General features: G+C 31.0%; 3 protein-coding genes across 12 annotated transcripts; 1 reads left to right on the top strand and 2 right to left on the bottom strand.

Moving 5' to 3' along the window:
• The first annotated feature begins 84 nt into the window (after positions 1–84).
• LOC126769692 (serine/threonine-protein phosphatase PP1-beta catalytic subunit) lies at positions 85–6,948 on the top strand. Its single transcript, XM_050488608.1, has 7 exons — positions 85–216; positions 1,376–1,507; positions 2,496–2,711; positions 2,971–3,162; positions 4,921–5,072; positions 5,152–5,286; positions 5,381–6,948. Exons 1-7 carry the CDS (start codon positions 168–170, stop codon positions 5,477–5,479), a joined length of 975 nt encoding a protein of 324 aa, XP_050344565.1. The 5' UTR covers positions 85–167; the 3' UTR covers positions 5,480–6,948.
• LOC126769707 (uncharacterized) lies at positions 6,913–8,287 on the bottom strand. Its single transcript, XM_050488624.1, has 3 exons — positions 8,003–8,287; positions 7,716–7,925; positions 6,913–7,296 (listed from the first exon to the last, which is right to left on the bottom strand). The coding sequence occupies exons 1-3, from the start codon at positions 8,089–8,091 to the stop codon at positions 6,972–6,974; spliced, it is 624 nt and encodes a 207-aa protein (XP_050344581.1). The 5' UTR covers positions 8,092–8,287; the 3' UTR covers positions 6,913–6,971.
• Positions 8,288–10,096: 1,809 nt separating this feature from the next.
• On the bottom strand, positions 10,097–18,270 carry LOC126769689 (uncharacterized). 10 transcript variants are annotated; one of them, XR_007669410.1, is made up of 8 exons: positions 18,115–18,252; positions 15,797–15,914; positions 15,416–15,652; positions 13,617–13,859; positions 12,325–12,489; positions 11,266–11,496; positions 11,018–11,096; positions 10,097–10,396 (listed from the first exon to the last, which is right to left on the bottom strand). XR_007669410.1 is itself a non-coding variant. In XM_050488597.1 (8 exons), the coding sequence occupies exons 2-7, from the start codon at positions 15,885–15,887 to the stop codon at positions 11,045–11,047; spliced, it is 1,038 nt and encodes a 345-aa protein (XP_050344554.1). In that variant the 5' UTR covers positions 15,888–15,914; positions 18,115–18,270; the 3' UTR covers positions 10,097–10,396; positions 11,018–11,044. The 10 variants fall into 10 exon arrangements, 9 of the variants coding, with proteins under 9 accessions (XP_050344554.1, XP_050344553.1, XP_050344556.1 ...); XM_050488597.1 differs by having other exon boundaries at positions 11,018–11,115; positions 18,115–18,270; XM_050488596.1 differs by having other exon boundaries at positions 11,033–11,115.
• Positions 18,271–21,399: the final 3,129 nt, after the last annotated feature.

The raw sequence follows: 21,399 nt of genomic DNA, 5'->3' as shown, positions 1-21,399 counted from the left end.
ATCTTGATTGAAAATAAATCAGAATATCTTGACTATCTTGTCTGAAAGTAAAAAGAATCTTTCATTTTATGTTAGTACGATTAACTAATCGTGTTGCTTCGATGGTAGGTAGGTTCTGAAGATTTTGACTTTTATTTTGACATTAAATAAATCGTGGTGTAGTAAATATGGCTGACGAACTCAATGTTGACAGTCTAATTCACAGACTTTTAGAAGGTAAAGTACAGTAAATTCCTTTTTTTTTACTAAATTGTGATTCCGCACCTCTAAAAGTATTGTAGCAACCAATATTTCAATCTACATTTCGCTTATAGTTGCGTAATTATCGTTGAGTGTATAGGTATAGAAACGTCTAACGCATAAATAAATCGATTATCCTCAATTCTTATCTGAATCTAATATTGATGTCCATGCTCAAAAGCATTGTAGACAGCTATTTTCGTCTTAACAATAAGGTGTGTTGTAAAATCTTTGATGACTCCAGAACGACGTAGTGTATATTTAAAGATGACAGATTCTGAATCGAAGAATTTCATGGGCTTATTGTTATGCTTTGTTCGCATTGTATATTACTTTACTTGTTAATTTCACTTTATCATGCTGCTTTTTATGGGTTACATCAGTATACAGGCTGCAACAAGAAACAGCGCGACGAAAAGGGAAATTCAAAGACATCTTTTCAGGAGAATGTATGGTTACCTCCAAAATTCTATTTTCCGTATTGAGCTAGATTTTATAATTTTTTATTGCTCTTATTTCTATCTTTCAATTGGAATCCCCTTGTTCAACTTGTCTCACTTCACTTAAATCCTCTCATGTGATATTTCGATTTAATGCCTCGGTCAACATATTTCAAATGTCTTGATGTGTACCTATTCATTACATAAACCAATAAAATATCAAATTTGTATATTAAAATTTCACATTTACTGTACATATTGGCACTTCATTTATCATTTTGTATATTTTTAGTGAATCAAAGAATTATTTTTAATTATTTTCATTTGAAATGTAAAAAAATCAGTGCATTTGACCTAATACCGTAAATAAATTTATGTTTATGGAGTTAAAAGTCAATTATACAATTAACTAAGCCCCTAAATAGTCCCCCAATTTCAATGTCCCTGATGACACCAAATGTAATAAGTATTGCTATATTTAGCATGCTTTGACATTCGCTAATTATTAGAAGGTTATGTTGTTCTTAAGTGTTTGTTGTATGTTATAGTTATGTGATATTGATAAGTATAAAATGTTCTTAAGGCAGCAATTGTTTAATAAACTATTATAAACATTGTATAACTTGCATTTTGTTGCTTATGGAAAACTATTAACACATTTTGAAAATATAGTTTTGGCTTTGTCTTTGTCGCAGTTCGAGGATGCCGTCCTGGAAAGACAGTGCAGATGTCAGAGTCAGAGGTAAAAGGCCTCTGCACCAAGTCTCGGGAGATATTCCTACAGCAGCCGATATTACTGGAGTTAGAGGCACCGCTCAAAATTTGTGGTAATTTGATTTCAGAATGTTTCATACAATTTTCGCTAAAATATATGTTTTCCTGTATATGCTGAAATGCTTGAAACAGTAAATGTACTGTGTGTATGATATTTACACCAATTATTTATCTTCGTTTTATTAATGTAATTATATTCTTGATGACTAATTGTTGTTGGCTCAAAGTACCAATGTGATTAGGGTTCCAGGTTGATTTCCTGCTACTCATAATAATTTATATTTGCCTTACTGGTATGTTGTGTGAAGTTATGATTTATTTTGTTCTAAAGGTTGCACTAAAAAGTTATGTTTAAAGATTATTGCAAAATTTCCTAAGAGCTTTGAGATTGCGGGTCCTAGATATTTTTTATTTATAAACTCACTAGTATGCTGATTAAGTTTGTACATAAAAAGAAAATGTAATTATTTAAACTCAGTATACATACTGTCTACCTATTTTATAATAAATTGTTATTGATATCAATTCTATATATACTATAATAATATGTTTATTTATTATTGTATTATGAAAATTAGAAATATTTAATTATTGACTTTGAATATATTTTTAGCGCACAATTATTTAACATTACTACTGTATTGTAATTAGTTTTAAAGTATTGCATGATCTAAAATTATTTGAAATACATTATGTTTGGATAAATCTTTCATAATAAACTATTTATAATTTTATTATTTGATACATAGTGTATATTATATTGTGGTTGAATTTAATCATAATGATGTTTTGATGAGATCATTGTTTCTATATTCTTAGTATTATTAATAAACGTGTTTCCTATTTATATACATTGATCAATAAATAATGCATTATATGAATATTTCCAAAGACAGATAAGTGATTTAATTTAATTTATGAACTCACAAATATTGAATCATATATGTCTTATACACTTCTGCACAGTGAGTTACTTAAATATCTATACTATTGTACATATAATATACTATAACCATGTGTAATATAAAATATTATTTTCAGGTGATATTCACGGTCAGTACACAGACTTGCTGCGTCTATTCGAATATGGCGGCTTTCCGCCAGAAGCCAACTATCTATTTTTGGGTGATTATGTGGATCGCGGCAAGCAATCTCTCGAAACCATATGCCTATTGCTTGCTTACAAAATCAAGTATCCCGAAAATTTCTTTCTGTTGCGAGGCAACCACGAATGCGCGAGTATAAATCGTATTTATGGTAAATTATTATTAATTATTTCAACAAATCGACTACAAGACTAAACGGCTACAAGTAACTAGCTAAGTATGCAAATAGCTAGACTGTATAAAACATTTTTGAAGCTATTTTACAACGTGCTTCAAATAACGATCCACATTAAGAAACGACCTTGAGTTTAATGCTAGCAAGTTTTAGTTAGTAGTTACTTTTAGCCTTGGATCTAAAACAGACGCTTTAAAATTCTTGGATCTTTTAACCTTTAAAATAATTTCACCAGGATTCTATGATGAGTGTAAACGTCGTTACAATATAAAGTTATGGAAGACGTTCACTGATTGCTTTAATTGCCTTCCGATTGCCGCCATTATCGATGAAAAGATATTCTGTTGTCACGGCGGTCTCTCACCAGACTTGCAGGGTATGGAGCAAATTAGAAGGATAATGAGACCGACAGATGTTCCTGATACAGGTAAAGGATAAAAATATTTACATATTAGTAAATCTAAGATAGATTTAACATTGCGTTGTATTCTGGTATTGTTAATTTTACGTAATGAAAACGAAAAACCACAAGTGAATGATATCGTAAATTTACATTTGTAAATTTATATTTAATGTACATGATATATACATTTTATTTTTAATTGAATTTAAAATTACACTTTAATTAATATATAGCTATTTTCTTCACTATCATAATTAAATTAATTATGTGTAATCAATAACCTAATTAATAATAAGTTACTTATTTTGTGTCTGCTTATGTTTCTTACGAGTCGAAGTAGAGTAGTGGATACAAAACGTGGAATCGAAGGCAGCGGTTTCGAATCTTGGGAACTAAGTTATCATGTGTTTAATTCTATCTCGTGTTCGGAAATGAAAGATATAATGACATCATGAAATCTATGTCAGATAAAATCACTACCTTTGTATCCATAGATTCGAAATAGTAGTAGCAGGTGAAGTAAGCTCCAAATATTCCTTAATAGGATCGACAGTCTGCGTTACGTTACGTCATACGTTTTTCGTAGAGCCGTTTAAAAGAATACATTCTAAATTAATTCGCGTTTATATAATACAAGTACGCCGGCGTTTGAGTAGCGGCGGGGGGGGGGGGAAGCGTCAGGTGTTCGGTATAATAAAATTAGTCTGTATGTCCTTGGGGTTCAAGTTTGTTGCGTACCAAATTGCGTGAAATCGTAACAGACAGACAAGAGTTACTTTCCCATTTATAATATTAGTATAGATTAGTAAAGATAAGAATATTTCTTAAAAATTATTTATTGATATGAAATTAGGGGTAGGTATGTATAATATGGAGTTTATCGAGATATTGATGACCGAAAACTAAAACGAGGGTATTTTGGAAAAAAAAAGCTTGTCAAATATAATTGTTTAATCTTATTTTTAATTATCTAAATCAATTAAATATATACATAATTTAAATTAAGGATTTGTTATTTTAAACAACAGTATCTGTGAGTTATTTGGTTAGAAATATCTTGTTGCTGACTTTTGTATATATTTTTCAGGTTACGAATCTCACGTACAGGTTATATACGTTTGTTGTATATAGGCAGTGTTTGCTTATAAAGCGGCAAGATCTAAAATTCTGTTCTCTACCATAATAATCTATCAAAATGTTTAAATTCTATATCAATCAGATTAGCATTTTTTACGTCAATAACCATCAAACACATCTTATTTCCTAGTAATATCGGGATTGAATTTTATTGGTGTTAAGACAAATTAAACCAGAGATTTAATGTAACAAGTTACCATGGAGTCGTATTTATTTAATCACTTATTGAATTGCTATAATCCTATAGTACTAATAACTTTACTTTTTTTTTTTTATAGAATAGGAAGGTGGACGAGCATATGAGCCACCTGATGGTAAGTGGTCACCAACGCTCTTAGACATTGGCATTGTAAGAAATGTCAACCATCGCTTACATATCCAATGCGCCACCAACCTTGGGAACTAAGATTTTATATCCCTTGTGCCTGTTATTACACTGGCTCACTCACCCTTCAAACCGGAACACAACAATATCAAGTATTGCTGTTTTGCGGTAGAATATCTGATGAGTGGGTGGTACCTACCCAGACGAGCTTGCACAAAGCCCTACCACCAGTAAACTTAAGTTAACTTTAGTTTCAAAAAATTTATAAATTCAATATTAAGTTTTTTTTGTGTTATATAATAATAATATACTGTTTTAAGGTTTGCTCTGCGATCTGCTATGGTCAGATCCAGATAAGGATGTGCAAGGATGGGGCGAAAACGACCGTGGTGTATCATTTACATTCGGTCCTGATGTTGTCAGCAAATTTCTCAATCGCCATGATTTGGATTTGATTTGTAGGGCTCATCAGGTAAAGAAATACTTTATAATAAAAAAAGTTGTTTTACAAACTTACTTTAAAGTACTTTTCTAATACAAATTCAATTTAGGTTGTAGAAGATGGGTATGAGTTCTTTGCCAAGCGGCAGCTAGTGACGCTCTTCTCTGCACCAAACTATTGCGGAGAGTTCGACAACGCTGGCGGGATGATGTCTGTAGACGAAACACTAATGTGCTCTTTTCAGGTATGGAAATAGGAAAGTCACTTCAAGATTCTTAAAATCTTTGCTTAAAACTTTTTCTACAATGTTATTAATTACGTATTATTAATTTAAATAGATACTAAAGCCATCCGAGAAAAAAGCGAAGTATCAATACAACGGTATTAACAGCGGAAGACCAGCCACGCCTCAAAGATCGCCTCCCAAGAAGAAATAACTGACATTTGGAATCCAGTGTGCTGCACAGTGAGAAGGATGCTACAAATAATTTAATTGTATCGAATATAGTAATAACTATGTTTATCTGGTCATTGGACAGAGCCGAATGGGATGCTGTGTATTGTTAAAAAATATTTATCGATTATTGCTTGTGCCTTCTTATTTTTAATTTTACTTTAAATGTGAGTGATATTAATTTATGACTTTAGTTTACAGAGGTTTTGTGAGAGTTGCTGGTACGTTTATTCGGCGATGTCTCATGACCTGCTTCTTCGATCCCTGACATATGGCAGCCATTCATATCCTTGTTGTTTTTTGACTTATTGATATTATAGAAAAATTATTTCGTTAATATAGATGTTAAAGGTGAGCTATCTTAAGATGCGGGCATTGGACATGATCGTCATACCATTGAATAGTTTTGATGTTGTAGTGGATCGAAAGCACCGTTGCTTTGTTTATTCTGTAACTAATGTGCCTATAATTGTAAATTATATATAGGTCTTGGTATAAGCGACGAAAATTGGTTAAATTGAAAATTATAATTCTTTTCCTGTAAATTTTTATTAAATTATTAGACGAAAATGTTTTCAAAAAACAAATCGTCCTTTTTAATTTACCACCTTTTCGTACCAATATATTTTTATTTAGTTATTTTGTGGAGCTGGCCTAAGACATAACCTTTGCCGTGTAGCTAATAAGAGTTCTTTACAATTTAAGAACTCCATTGCAAGTTACACTTAGTTTTTGGAGTTTACTGAAGTCCCAGTGAAATTTTCTTTTATTTTCCACACAGTATTATTCTAACAAATAAGTAATTTTCAAAATTATTGGCAGATTGGCGTGATCAATTGAGGCTTCAAATATTGTATTAAGTCTCGAAATTAATTGAAATGACGTTAGAAGCGGTAGTCCTCGCAACAATAGTGCAATTGCTATATTATTATAATTATATGAAATATTAAAAATTATATGCAGGTTTTGCATTGTACAATTTTATTTTTTAGCTATGTTAACAATGTCAAATAATATTCATTAATAAATATTACTATTTAAAGTAAGAGCTTTATTTTTGTTCCATTTTTTTTAAACAATTTATTGTATAATTTTTATGGTAACAACGTTAAAATTCTGTATATTGCAATAATTGTTATTTAATTACATTTTTTCATGTTTCTTCACTTTCAAACATTTTCCACGATTTTTATTGTAGAAACTGTATTGCTTTACCATGATTAGAATCTTCACTTTAGTCATTTGCGAAAATTAATGCTAATAGCTAATTCAAAATTATGTTGCAAATTAGATTTTGTGATTCTTTCTGTCACACTTACATAATAATCTCTATGTTCATCTCTACTGTAAAAGATAGTTTCAGAGTTAAATCAGTTTGAATTATCTAGATAATACGAAGTTTTGTTGTACTTTCTCTGTGTACATTTTTCTGAAATATAAATTTTAATCAATGATCTAGTGTATTCTGTTTTATTCTATTCATCAACTTCCAATTCTTTTTGAGACCAACTAATATCTTGAACATTGATCATGTTAGGTAAAAGTAACTCTGCTAATTTCCCATGATTTCTCATTTTTTCATTTATGTTAGTAATTATTTCTTCATTTTTCTTTTGGTACTTTTGAATGTCCATCTGCAATGCTTTTAAGTAACCTCTTTTTGCAGTGACAGTTTTTTTGAGTCTGCTAGCTCTTGCTTCATATTCTTTTGCTAATGATTCCAGTAATACCTTCTGTTTACGTAAATTAGCAACATCCGAAGCTCTTAGTTGGCTTTTGACATCATTGTATTTTGGTCTCCTAAAATAGTTATGATAACCAAGGTTTAGTATATATGTTTTTAATAAACTGACACAAAAATATACACAGATTAATAAAAACTTATTTTTTTTATTATTAAATAGGGAAGAGGATGAGCATATGGGCCACCTGATGGTAAGTGGTCTCCAACGCCCGTAGACATTAGCATTGAAAGAAACGTTAACCATCACTTACCTTGCCAATTCGCCACCAACCTTGGGAACTAAGATGTTATGTCCCTTGTGCCTGTAATTATACTGGCTCACTCACCCTTCAAACCGTTACACAACAATACTGTACCTATCCAGACAAGCAAAACTGGTTTAAAACTGCTTTACTAAACTTATGTTACATTTACCACAAAAGGTCAGCAAAAGAAACTGGGTTAGGGTTTACCAAATTTACAAAGATTAATTTACCAAACTGTTTTCTCTGGATTGATTTCTGCAAATTTTTCCTTTTGCTTTTCTAAAACTTCAAGTTTCTCAGGCATATTTTCAAATTCCCACATAGAGCTAAGTTCCTGCACCATTTCATCAAAAATACCTTGTTTCAAGCAATCAAACATTGGGACCCATTTTACTCTTTTTAATTTAGCTTTTGGTACTGTATCCAGAAAATCCTCATTTCTAAAACAAATATAAAAAGTCGTTTGGAACAAGACATATCTGATAAAAAATACATATATGCCTAAAATAATACTTACCTAACAAGGTTTGCTATGTTACTGAATTCTTTTAAAATAGTTAAATTGTCAAAAGTTATTTCAGCACTACTCATATTTGCATCATCCATTTGGTTATCGTTATTGTCTCTTATGATGTTAGTAAATTAAACGTTAAATACACTGACACCTTTTGTCAAATTCAATCGAACAGCGTTTTTTTTATTATAAAATGTATGTTGTTGATATAATAATGTATACTTAATGTTTGTTCTTCTTTTTCTAGCGTGTATTTACACTAGTCGAGATTTGAGAATACTTGATGAGACGAACGTTATTTCAAATTTTGAAATATACATGTCAATTGTCAAGCTTCTTTCTCTTTGACACTTGACTGATTTCAATTATTGACTTAGATAACAATATTATAAGGCAATTTATTCTCTATGGTTTACGTGTCCTATATATTTGTGAAACTAATTTTAATAAAGAAATCGAAGTTCCTAATTGTTGAACACCCCCAATTATTTATTGGCACTTTTTAATTTAGAAACAATCTATGCACAATATTTTATGGATGAAAAATTGCGTTCTATGGAAATCACCATTTCCCCAATATTTTTTAAAGCTTAATTACTGTTAATCATTTTGTATTAATCTTGAATATTTCGATATTTAAATTTTCATGATTTTATAGTAATTTTAATTCATTTTAACATTAAATATAATATAATATTAATGAAATAACTTAAAATATAGAGATATCGTATAACAAGGAATATTTTTTTCAATATAAAAAAATAATTTTATATTTATCCAGATTTTTTTTTACTGAAAAAAATGCTCATTCCTATTTATCGTCCAACTCTACCGATAAGCAAATTATTCTCATTGGTTTAGTGGATAGAGTGAATAGACTTCCCTTTCAAGATGAATCTTTCCTGAAAAAAAACAACCAAAGCTCATTATTCCCACCTCGAAAAGTGTAGCAAAAACTAGTTCTGTTTTCTTGTAAACATATAAGAAAACATGTACTCATTTTCACATATCCTCTTGTGTTGTTTATTTAGAAAGAAAAATAATGAATAACGGTGCAAAAGCAAATAAATTAAAAGAGAAGAGCCAACAAAACGCACTAACACAAAAGAAGATAGTTTTCACGAAAATATTAACACAAATATATTTTTTTAGTTTTTTTATGATTTAAAATAACATATGAAGTTCACTCTTGGCAGAACTAAATTGTTCAACATAATAATGGAACATATACATATAATTATATATATAATTAATTACAACATCAGTTAGTTACAAGAAGGAAAAGGGCGAATGTACTGCTTAAAATGAAGCACGCAAATAACTACTAACTACACTACTCTTTCACAGACCCTTTTGTACGAGATAAAAGCAAGTACCTAAGCAAAGTATTATTAAAAATGTGTACTTAAAATTGGACCCGTTACAATAAACTCCGAATTAAAAGTTTATAAATTCATAGAAAAAAAATGAAATTGCCGTATAAGCTATCATATTGCAAATGTCATTTGGTTTAACATACCTACATAAATAAAAAAAAACAGGAAAAATCCTTTACAACTTTCTCAAATTACCCCCTAGAATATAAGGTTCAAAGATGTTATATTTGAATAATCGAATCTGAAATCAATAATTAAGTAGGAATCTTGTAAACGATCAAACCGATTATTCTTATTAGATCTTTTAGAACTAAGTAGACATTTTCAAATAGATGCCTCATATGTTATATACTAGCTAATCGTCCCGGCTTCGCACTTATAGATAATGAGAAAAATGGATTTTGGATAGGATTTGCGTAAAATCCATTCTTAGACGTCGAGGAAGGAGTAACTGAGACAAATTTCAAGCCAATTGAGCTTATAGGCAATATATAATAGCTAATAGGGCTTATAGGAGTCGCGGGAAGCCGATGGATACGGGCAGCGCAAGACCGGCCAAAATGGAAATCTCTGGGGGAAGCCTTTGTCCAGCAGTGGACGTCTTTCGGCTGAGAGAAAGAAAAAAGAGCTTATAGTTTAGGAGATCTCGAGATGTGTGGTATTTCGCTTATATATACTATTATACATATATAGATTGGTATTATTGAAAAATAAAACAAAATTTAGGCTTTTTGTTTTTTATTGATTTTTTCTTGTTTTGTTTGAAGTACATAAAAATATTAATAATAATAATAAAAACAAATTATTGTAACAAAGTTCATTTTCATGGCAGTGACTATGTTATAGCAGTCTTTAAGAGCTTGAAGAAATTTATACCAGATATTTTATTTGCATTTAACACTTTATGTAACATAGTCATTATTGATACAGGAAAACAATTATAAAGTAAATTTAATAATAGGCTTTGTAAAGTTTAACTTAAGAAGTAGGGTTCGATGACAGGCCCTTTAGAAAGCAGCAGCTGGAAAGAAAATCAATTATTAATATTGTTTTACAATAAACCTACAAAAAAAGAAGTAAACTCGGTTTTTTCGTGTAAATAGTTCACGTAAGTATTAATTAAAAATACTGGCATGTATTTTGTTGTGTATGTGTGACGTTCTTCTTTTTTCATATTTTTTTATTTATTGTAGATACATAAATGTGGTAGAAAGTGCACAAAATGTTTGAGTGATGATGCAACAATTTAACTCTATAAGTTTGTTGTTTTAATTTAATTTCCCTTACAAGAAAATAAATTTATCTGAAACAAATCATGCGAAACAATCATGAAGGAGATATTTTTAAACATTTATCGATTGCGTAATAGATAAACCGTCTTAGATAATAATAAGACAACGCATGGACTGGGATCATAGAAACATTCTCAAAACATTGACTTGTTATTTTGCTTTTAAAAGGGCGTTAGTAAAATATATTTCATATTCAAATGACGTTAAATGGGCTTACTGGTAATAATTCTACAGTACATGTCTCATGAATTATACGGTCTACAAAATACATCATAGCACAATGGGTACACACAGTTTAAACGTTTTAACAACTTTAATAAATTCAGGTTACATAAATATATCGTTTTTACCCATTGAAGAGATACCAGATGCTTGTATTACAGACTACGAATGAAGGGTAAAGTCTTGCTCAAATCGTCCACTGTGAACCTGTCGTAGACCATTAGATCTGTCATGACCAGAGATATGTAATTAAGACACGTCGTTGAGCTTGTTAAAAATATATATAATGATTAAAGCTGCCGAATCGATCAGAAGACAGACCAGATTGTATAATTCGATAGTAAAGCTTCGTTCATATATACAGCAACTCACTAACCTAAAGGCCTCATCGGGTGTTTGTCCCAGAGGAAGGTGCGTTTGACAGGCGAGAGGTACGAGTCACGGATGTAGGATGGGCTGCGATCCCATCGTGCCATGGGTCTCAGCTCCGGCCAGTCGTACCAGAAGGGGTCTCTCGTGATCGCCGAGATAGGCAAGGATGGGCTCGGGTTGAAAATGTCGGCCCAAGGCCTGCGTCGCAGTCCGCCGGCGTTGTATAGCGGTGCACCTATAGGTCACAATGATTAATGCCGGGACAACAGACATTATATTCTCATTTCGTCATCGCTCCTGCACCGGATACAAGCACTTAAGCAACACCTACATTGTTAAATAGATGAAGCAGCATTACATTTTATAACAAACATCTAAGTAAGACATACAAAACAATACGAAAATATGATCAAACTTAGTAAATAAACGTTTGATACATAAAAGATTTGTTTTATTATACCTGCGTGTTAGATTATATTAAAAATGAACACAGCTAACTAACCAAGATTAAGTCTTTTTTTTAATGCATTATTCCAATAATATACTTAAGTCTTCTAGGCATGGCAATTGTGTCACTTATTAATGGACTAACTTTTTTTGAATATCAGTAAAACAAAATACGCTTGTCTTTTTTAAAATCTTAAATATGTAGATATATTACATATGTACAATTGCACATGCTTTAATGTGAAGACACAGGTTAAATCAAACAATGTATAAAGTATTAATTATAATGGTTATTAATTATCTGTGATATGTGATAAATGCTCTCTTCATGCAAACAAATGTTTATACAAAGAACACATACACTCAAGATTAACTCTACAAAGATTGTTTTACTGTGAATAAGAACGTCCTGATTACTTATTCAACGGATTCATTAAAATAATAATATTCGTTTTATCAGAACATCCAGAACTCAATAATAACTCAATAATTAATGTGACTAAAAGTGCTGGAGTGAAGACGGTGATCAATTCCAATAGGATTCAAATAGTACAGAAATATTAAATAGTTATGTAAAAGAGGGATTTTACGAAAAGTTATCGTCTGTTGCCCTTACCGTCGGCATCGAATGCGACCTCACAGTCTCGCGGTGGACTAATCCTCGGCTTCACAGGTGTGGGAGATCTCCCTCGGAGCGTGCGGTCAAAATCGGCCCATTTTTCGGCATCCGCAAAAAATGGGTCCTTTTTGAATACGTCCGAAATCCTCGATGGCCACGCTCCTTCACGGTAAGGCTCACAGTCAATACCACGCAAACAAATCCATGACTTACAGCGTGGTATTTTATTTTATTACTCCATTTTAAATAAGTAACGAGTGTAGTGTTCACTGACATGATTATCGCACTTAGTAAAGTGAACATTCCAGTGAGTGTATCGCTATATACAATGCAGTACATGCACATGTTGAATGAAAGTTTAATTATGCCAGAAGTTGTTACAAAATTGTATTAAAAAAAATTTAAATAAAAATTTATAAATTTATCGTCGATAATGAAAGGGAGGTACTAAACTACAAAATCAAAACACGTATTGGTCTTTTATATTTTAATAAAAAAAATATGAATGGGTTAGTTAATGTAATTAATTTGTACTATTTATAAAGTACGGTGTAACAGTAAAAGTATTTATATATAATAATATTAAAAGCCTATTCTAATCGAGGGTGTCTTGATTAACAATGATTTATTTTAAAACCAATTCATATTAAATATGTTGTTGATATAACGTAAACAATATAACAGTTTTATATGTACAAAATTTTGAATCATTTCAACAATAGTGTAAATTTTAATTAAATGAATTCGTTAACAAACATGATGTAATCAAAATCTTAGTTCCTAAGATAATTGTTCGTAATATTTTAAATTTGTGTAAAAAGGAATGCACACTCTCTTCACAAATTTAAAAAATATTTTAATTAATGCTAGCACTCTCTCGCTAATCAGTTTCAATTCATATTGAATCTAACAGTGAGTGATGGTTCGTTTACAATATTCTGAATTCACGTGATTTACATCGGCATGTATGTTCCAATAAGATATGTACCAAAGTTTTTAAAAAACTATCTATTAAACTATTGGAGCCATTCATTACCAAGTTTATAACGTGAACCAGCTCACACACCGAGTATCGTCCATTCGTAATTCTAAAAATAACCAGCTTTTACGAGACACTTAAAAAGACTAAAAACGTATAATATAATGCAAAGTCAACAAACAACTTGACATGATTATTCTATACGTAATATTACTCAAGATTATCTGTAGTAAATATCGAATGGACCAATCTTGGCTGTTGTGGCTTAGTCTAGCTTAATCTACCGTGCAAATAGTTGTTTAGAATTTACCTGTTCCCCAGTGAGGTTTGGAGTCGGGTTCATATTCGATGCCTTTAAGGCTCTTAGACGAGAGAGGGTCGACGATGGGAGCGGATAAGTCGGTGATGGGGTATGCCCGGTCCTTCAAGTAAAGGCCGTAGCGAGAGGGGTACAAGCGATCGATGGCAGCCAGTCTGTCGAGGTGGTCCTGCCACGCCTTGTGAGAGTCGAACGGGTCAACGCCTCGTCGCACACGTCTCGGCACGTGGTAAACTGTTAAAAAAATTACATTTTAACAAATCAACAATAACAAATATATATTACTATTATTATTCATTAACAAAATAAACCAGACAAGAATAATTAAGGGAACAAAATAGACAAATCTATGTTTGCCAATCCGATAAAATGGAGTTTTTAAGGAATTTACATAAAGGTTTAATGCAAATTGAGATTAAATAAGAAAATCAAAATTTCACTCAATGCCATATATAAATACTTACACACATAATAGGATCAGACATAAAAAGAAGATTACATTGTATTAGTAACTGGTAGATAGATAGAGAGCGAAAGATTAAATATATAATGAAAGTTAACACGGAGAGTAGTAATCATAGCTCCTATTTAGAACTTACCTTTTATCGTGTTGAATAGATTTGAGATTCGAACAATTTGATTTCGTATATTTCTTAGGTGGGAAAATTTGAAATAAAAGTATTGTAACCTGGGAAATGCTTGAAGATTTAACAATGACGTCGAATGCAGGCTTATGATATTTATAAGTATGAGTAAATGTTATGTGTAAGAGGTGATTTCTATTAAATATTTCATGCGGTGATGAATTATGACGTAACTGCAAGCAGAATATAAATACTGAAAAAAATATATAAGCACATAACAATATACAGATATATAAAATATTATTTATGATGCTTTTTGTTGTTTGCTTATCCGCAACGAACTTTCTATAGAATAAGTTTTAAAAGACATGTAACATTTTGACATTGCGAAGAACAGTATGGTCACACGAATTAACATATACAACACAAATAAGAACAAGTAGAAACAATTTTAAAATCGAATAAAAAATGTCTGTGGTGGTGAAAAATATATGTAATGGCTATCGATTCATCATGAATTAAATCTCCGAGCTTTCAACAGGATCCACGTCTCGATTTAAATGCATAAGTTTTATTTAACAAAATTATACAATTTGGTATAATATTTTAACATTGCAAAGATTTAATACAACTAATAAAGAGATGATTAAAAATGATGGTCATTACGTTTTTCTTGTTATATATCAAAAATTAAATCTATATATTTTTAGAAGATGTTTCTTCGATAACATCTATATAATCATGAACTTAAATATTCATGGTAAATAACAACGCTTAAAAACTATTTTAAGCAGCTCCGGTTTTTGCTGAAACAATTAAAATAATAATGCCAATATTTACATCGAACAAAAATGTTAACAATATGGGTCCTTGACAGCGTTAATGATAATAAAAACTATTTGTATGTAATATACATAGACCGTAAACATTGTGAATAAGTTAAATATAGTATGAGTAATATATGTACATATTATGTATTATACTAATAAATCAATGTTAACAAGCAAAATACGATTGATAATATTATAATAAAGAAAATGATCAAAATAACACGTGTTTAGAAAATCCAAGGTGTGTTATTTATGCTAATTATTTTATCAATAGACTTTAATATTGAGCTTTAAAGTCTTATTTCATTATTACACCTGCGGTAACCATTGCGATAGCGTCAATCGGTCGAAAATATTGTTATTATTTGATACTAACTTGGCCTGTACTGTTCCAGGGATCGTGGGTAGTTGTGAGCGTAGATAGGGCGCGGGGAGTATCCGTATACTTCGCGGTGTACTGGGAGGTAGCGGTATCCGGGCACGGCGATCCTCTCAGCGGCGCCAACGGGGTCGTCGTAGATAGATTTGCTGTAGGGGTAGGTTGACAATAGCTCTGGGAATACGCTGCGGCGCGACGGCCTGTACCTTTCCTCGGCTCTGATATCTTCCGATCCTAGTTACAAAAGTCGTTTTTTAAATTATATGTGCATAGTGCAGTGCAGTAAAATATTATAAAAATAATTTTGATATATGTTTGAAAGATATAGTCTTTTAAAACAAGCTTACAATATGTAAATATACTTTAATTTAAATTTACCTTTTAGAGAACGCACGAAGGATTGCCAAAATCTGGCTTTCTTCGATGGCGTCTCATTTCTGCCAATCATTTCTAAATGATTTTTAAACATTTTGGCGATTTATGTCGTGCTCGTTTTCTGTAAAGAAAATCAAGGTTAGTCTTCTTCCTACAAAGTTAAGCAGTATCTTCTATACTGCTTACGAATATTTTAACTTATTTTCACTTGAAATTAACGTCCCAAATGCTCTACAAGTTACAATAAGCGAGATATACAATGGGTGATGATGGAAGCTCTTTACCACGATCTTTGATAAAAATATATCACTTAGTTTCAGATGTTCAGTTGGAAACAAATAAATTTTGTATCTCTTGTCGTTCGGGTGACATAATAAATACAATAGCGCTGGCGTTCATCGTAAATAGAGCAATGACGTATGCAACGTTAGCAGCTGGGCCACAAATAGCCATCTTCATAGCTGCGTCGTTTCGAATGGTCCATGGACTTGGCTGACCGCCAATCTCGCTGATGTAGAGAATTACTCGAGAACGATCGTTTTTACTAATGCTTGATCATCGTTCAGCTATTTTCAAATTTGTCACGACCTTGTTGCCAGTTTCAACGTGGATAAGTCACCGGCCGAGTCGCAAAATAATGTTAATTATGAGAGCTCGCTGTCAAATTGCACAATCTATGAATAGTAATCGACATATTTTAAGTACAACTATTATTTCAACATTTGCAGTAAAGGAACTATTGATTGATAATCCTAGGTTGTTTATAATCTATCATGCACGTACCATGAAACACTTATGTAAATATAAAGCCAACACTTCTAAACTATTAATTTGAAATAGTCTAAACTATACACCTACATATACTTTTCTCGATTACTATATATCTTCTTAGAATTTGCTACGAAATGCTTTAAGTATTTGCGTCATAGATCTAAATTTAGAAAAGCGGAATCGCCATTCATCAACCTTCGATTGAACAGCGATTGACTTTCTGAAGGATAAGCGCACTTAAGAATTCCAAATTGCAATCAAATACCTGTAGCGATTAGTTTGATAAATGTTAAAACATAATAACGTTAAAACATAAATATTTAAATAATACTGAATCATAAATAAATAAAAAAGCTATTATTTCACACGATAGCGATGGGGAAAATTAAATAAATTAAAAAAATATTTTTGATCATTGATGCTTCATGAAATTGAAATCTAAATCTTAAGAAAATTAAAAACAAACAAAAAGAATTCTAAATACAATTCTTGTTATATAAGGGAAAATGTCCGAAATTTCCCTTCCTTAAATGCTCGAATTTATTTATAGGCAACTAAAAGAAAATATAATTTATGTTTTGAATTTTTAAACTAAAAACCGAAATATTATTGAGGCCAAGAATGAAGGCCAATGTCGAATATATTATGCTGTTTTGCTGTCCTTTATCGCTTACAGCTGTAAATATTCTTGAATTTTAACAGATTATATTCTTAACAAGTTCGTTTATCACAATGTCAACTAGGCTTACTTTATAAAGTACTTATGTGTCGAAAGACGCAAACGAAAAAAAAGTATTGTGAAACGAATACGAAAATACTCGAAGGCGCGGCGATTAGTACATATTGCAAATTTGGCTCGGATAGGAGCCGCCCAAAATAGTCGAGGCGCGCTCTCGTATCGGATTCACAGCATTCCCGATGCTGCGTAACGTCGCCGACGAAACAGGTGGCCCTACGCCGCATCGACACCTTTAGCGTTAAGTTATGACATTATTAATTTAGCTTTAAAGAGATATCATACATATGTGTGTAATTCGAATAACAAAAGTAAATCATATTTATCCTAATACAAAAATGCACAAAGTTTGTAAGGAGGAACTTAAAATTAAAAAAGATAATTTATGACATTAATCACACAAAATACTTAAATGAGAATATTCGAAATAAAAAAAAAAACGAATAATTTGATAAAAAAATATTAAGCGTTAACAAATCAACATTACAATACTTACTTTAATATTTCAACGTTATGTTAAAGTAATTTCAATGAGACAAAAATATATTTTTTAAATAAGGCATAATATCTAAACACTCTTAATCATTTGGTAACTTACGTGCTGTAGACACAATGTTACCCTGTCAAGATGTCGCAGTAGTAGTCTAATGGACCTCGAAAACTTAAGTCAGGGTAGGGGGAGGCTACAGAAAGAGAACAATTGTGCAGCTGGATAGAGACGGCTATATACACTCCGAGATCACAAGAGCTTCGTTGGCCTATACGTTGCATACACTTTCGCGAGTTTTAGAATGAGAATCACTTAATATCTTACCGATTAATATAATGATCGTTAAATGTTAGCTGTGTTGTATCGCTGACGAGCCGACGTCGAGTGTCGGACCTGGGCGGGCGCGCACTGCCGAACCGCGCGTCGGCGCCCAGGCGTTCCGCCCGCCCCCGCCACGCTACGCCGCCCAGTAAACATTTAGTTTTTCTATTTAACTGCCTAATTTGCTCGAAAACTGCGATGTATTTAATATCAAACATTAAGCTGATATGTCAAAATGTTTTAGTATAAAACATACAGGTTTTTATCGAATATATTTAAAATTATATATATTTCAATTAGTTAATATATGTCCTGTTACACTGTTAAATGAATAAAATAAGTTAAGCATCTGAGGCAGTTTTGGTGATTTAAATATGCTATTAACAAAATAAACAAAAATTAATATGCTTTTACTAATATTTAATTTTTGTTTATATTCGGAACAATTTTAATACATTTACCTACCAGCAACGGCAGATATACAAGTATTTTATATATCACTAACAACTGATACTTAACTGAAATTCATATACATTATATATAGGTATGTATATTTATAAATATGTATGTGCTTGCACATTTGTGTACACCTGTCTTATCATTATTTTGTACCAGCATCTATGTTCTATTAGCATAAGGCTGCAATATTCAGTTGGATTCAATTACACTTTTTTTCCTGTGGTTCCGTTTGAAGGATGAGGAAGCTCGTGTAATCACTAGCATACAATGAGCTCTTACCATAAGGTTCTATGTCTATGCTCCTCTACTTTCCTATTGGAAACTCACAAAATATAGAAGTAAGCAAATATTTATGAAATGTTTTAGTTTACAATTCCAGATTTCTCTTCACTTAAATCAAAGAAAATAATGTTTCATACATTTTACAAAGATTGACAAGAATGATTATTAATGGATATCGTATTTATAATGGCAACAATATTTCTAAAGTGAATGCTGTAATTTTATTTTCGTTAGACGACGCAAGGTCAACCCATCAATAAACAGTGACCTCTAGAATGTCTGAAATATTTTTAGAAGTTCTTCTGTTGAAATTATAATCTACGGAAGATGAAAATACTTAATAAACACAGTGTTGCTTACGTCAATGAAGAGGGAGCTATGTTTATTTTTCAAGATAGATATACGAATCTTATATAAACAATAATTAAAACGTAAAAACCATCTTTGTTTATAGCCATTTAACTGTAATGATGAAATGCTACAAAATTAGTGTCACCACCACTATTTTTATTAGCTTATCAAAACAACACCTTCGATCTAGTCATAACAAAACTTTATTACAAAAAAAAGTAATGATTATAGTTGAAGTTACCACTGTCTAGGCTTAGATATCTTTCTAAGATGCTAGCTGACACTATCAATGCTTTCGTCAAAAGTCTATTCGAAATAAATCAAATCATATTAGAAATAAATCTATTTTTTTCAGATATATTTTTTAGTATTTGGTTTTTCTTTTACAATGTTGGTAGGTTTAATTAGTAAGCAAATATGATAAATGCTTGGTAATCTTCTTACATTTTAAATAGTAATAACTATCAAACAGTTAAAATGTTTACAAATGCGCACAATAACTTCATCAGATCTGCAAGAATTAATAAATAATTATTATTTTTTTAAATCTTGTGTATGAGAAGGTGATAATAATTATTTCTTAAAAGAGACATTAATATTATATAATAAAAAAGTTTGTACATTAAAGATTTACTGAAGGGTTGCCAGTGCATTATCTTGTACTTGTCATTTTATTTTTAAGTCGTATGCTAGTGGCGAACATAACTTGTCATTTATATTTTATGTATTGAATCAAGTGACAACAATTATTTTTGAATAATTAATTGCCTATTATTTTCAGCATCGAAATTCACTGTCAATAGTCCAACTAATTATAAAACGTTTCTTCTTTCTATTTGTTATGCTTTCAATCTTTAGCGACTATACGATAATATACGATAATTATAAATATTTTTCTGTTTATCGATTGAATATGACGTCATATTACCTACTTTTACCCTCAATAAAAAATTTATCGAATTCTGGTTTGCAGTGTACTAATGTTAAGAATCAGCCTGAAAAATAAAAACTTAATATTTATTTAAGCACCAACAATTAAAAATCTAAATTAATTAATTACGAAAAAAGTAACTGTATGTACAATAAAATACTACAAATTGCTTGCCAAATAAAACATGACTGTAAAATTTATGTTGTAATTAAATCCAAAGTCATATTTAATTAGAACGCTCTTTTACTTTTTCGTAATTATCTATGTAATACAATAAAATATGCATTATTTAACTATATTTATTATTGCAATTGAAATTGTAAAATCGAGTAATTTACGAAGTAAACAAAAAGGGCTCTTCCTTTTTGAAATCCGCTAATAAGAATGAACTAGATATATATGTTTTTTTTCCTCTTTTCTGGCAAGTATCTACGCTATTTGAGCACAATACACATGTTTGTATTTATTCAGAAATCGTTGCGTAACGGCTACTTAGTTACACACTGATTTCGCTTTTTCTGTCATTATTGGTTTGACAATCGAAAGAAGAAGATACACCATTATTTTACCCGCTAAACAAAGTTTAAAAGAGATGCAGGGAATAATTTAAAAGTTGTCGACGTACCCATAACAAATCTTGACTTTAGTAGTCTGTAAGTGAATATTTTTTGTCAAGATTAATTCCTTCAGAATACATTATTAACGTACAGATGTGTCACGAAATGAAAATATTTAAATGCAAGTTTCTACAGACCAAAGTGATTCGTATAAGTCGCAGTAAGAAAGTCGTAGTTGCAATCCTAAAGTCGAAGGGACTACTGTCGTAGCACAAGCTTTACGAATTGGAGGGCAAAACAAGGGCAGAACAAAAACTAGGTATTGCTAATATTCTCCAAATACTATTCGTTAGGCTGATTATTATAGCATAATCAGACTTCAATCTGGCCATATTACTCTAATAGCATAAGAAATGATGAAATCCAAAGGTATATAATTAAATCCATAATTGCATCTTTAATATACCGTTTTGTTGAAAATCTTATAGCAGATATGTAATATTAGTTAATTTTATGAAAATAATTTTTTCAATGATTATATAGGTATAAGCATTCCTTGTGGCCGCTAATTTTCCAGTATTGAGTGCCTCATTATAGTTGCTAGCTTATAAAGTCGTAGATCCGACCGACTGAAGATTGTGGATTTTTAATGGTACGATGGAAAATAGATTCATTATCATAATTATTATAGTATGTGCTAACAGAATG

The sequence above is a fragment of the Nymphalis io genome, chromosome 7 (assembly GCF_905147045.1).
Source record: "Nymphalis io chromosome 7, ilAglIoxx1.1, whole genome shotgun sequence".
NCBI lineage: Eukaryota > Metazoa > Arthropoda > Insecta > Lepidoptera > Nymphalidae > Nymphalis > Nymphalis io.
Note: the sequence above shows the minus strand (reverse complement) of the source record. Positions and strands in the feature narration are given on the sequence as shown.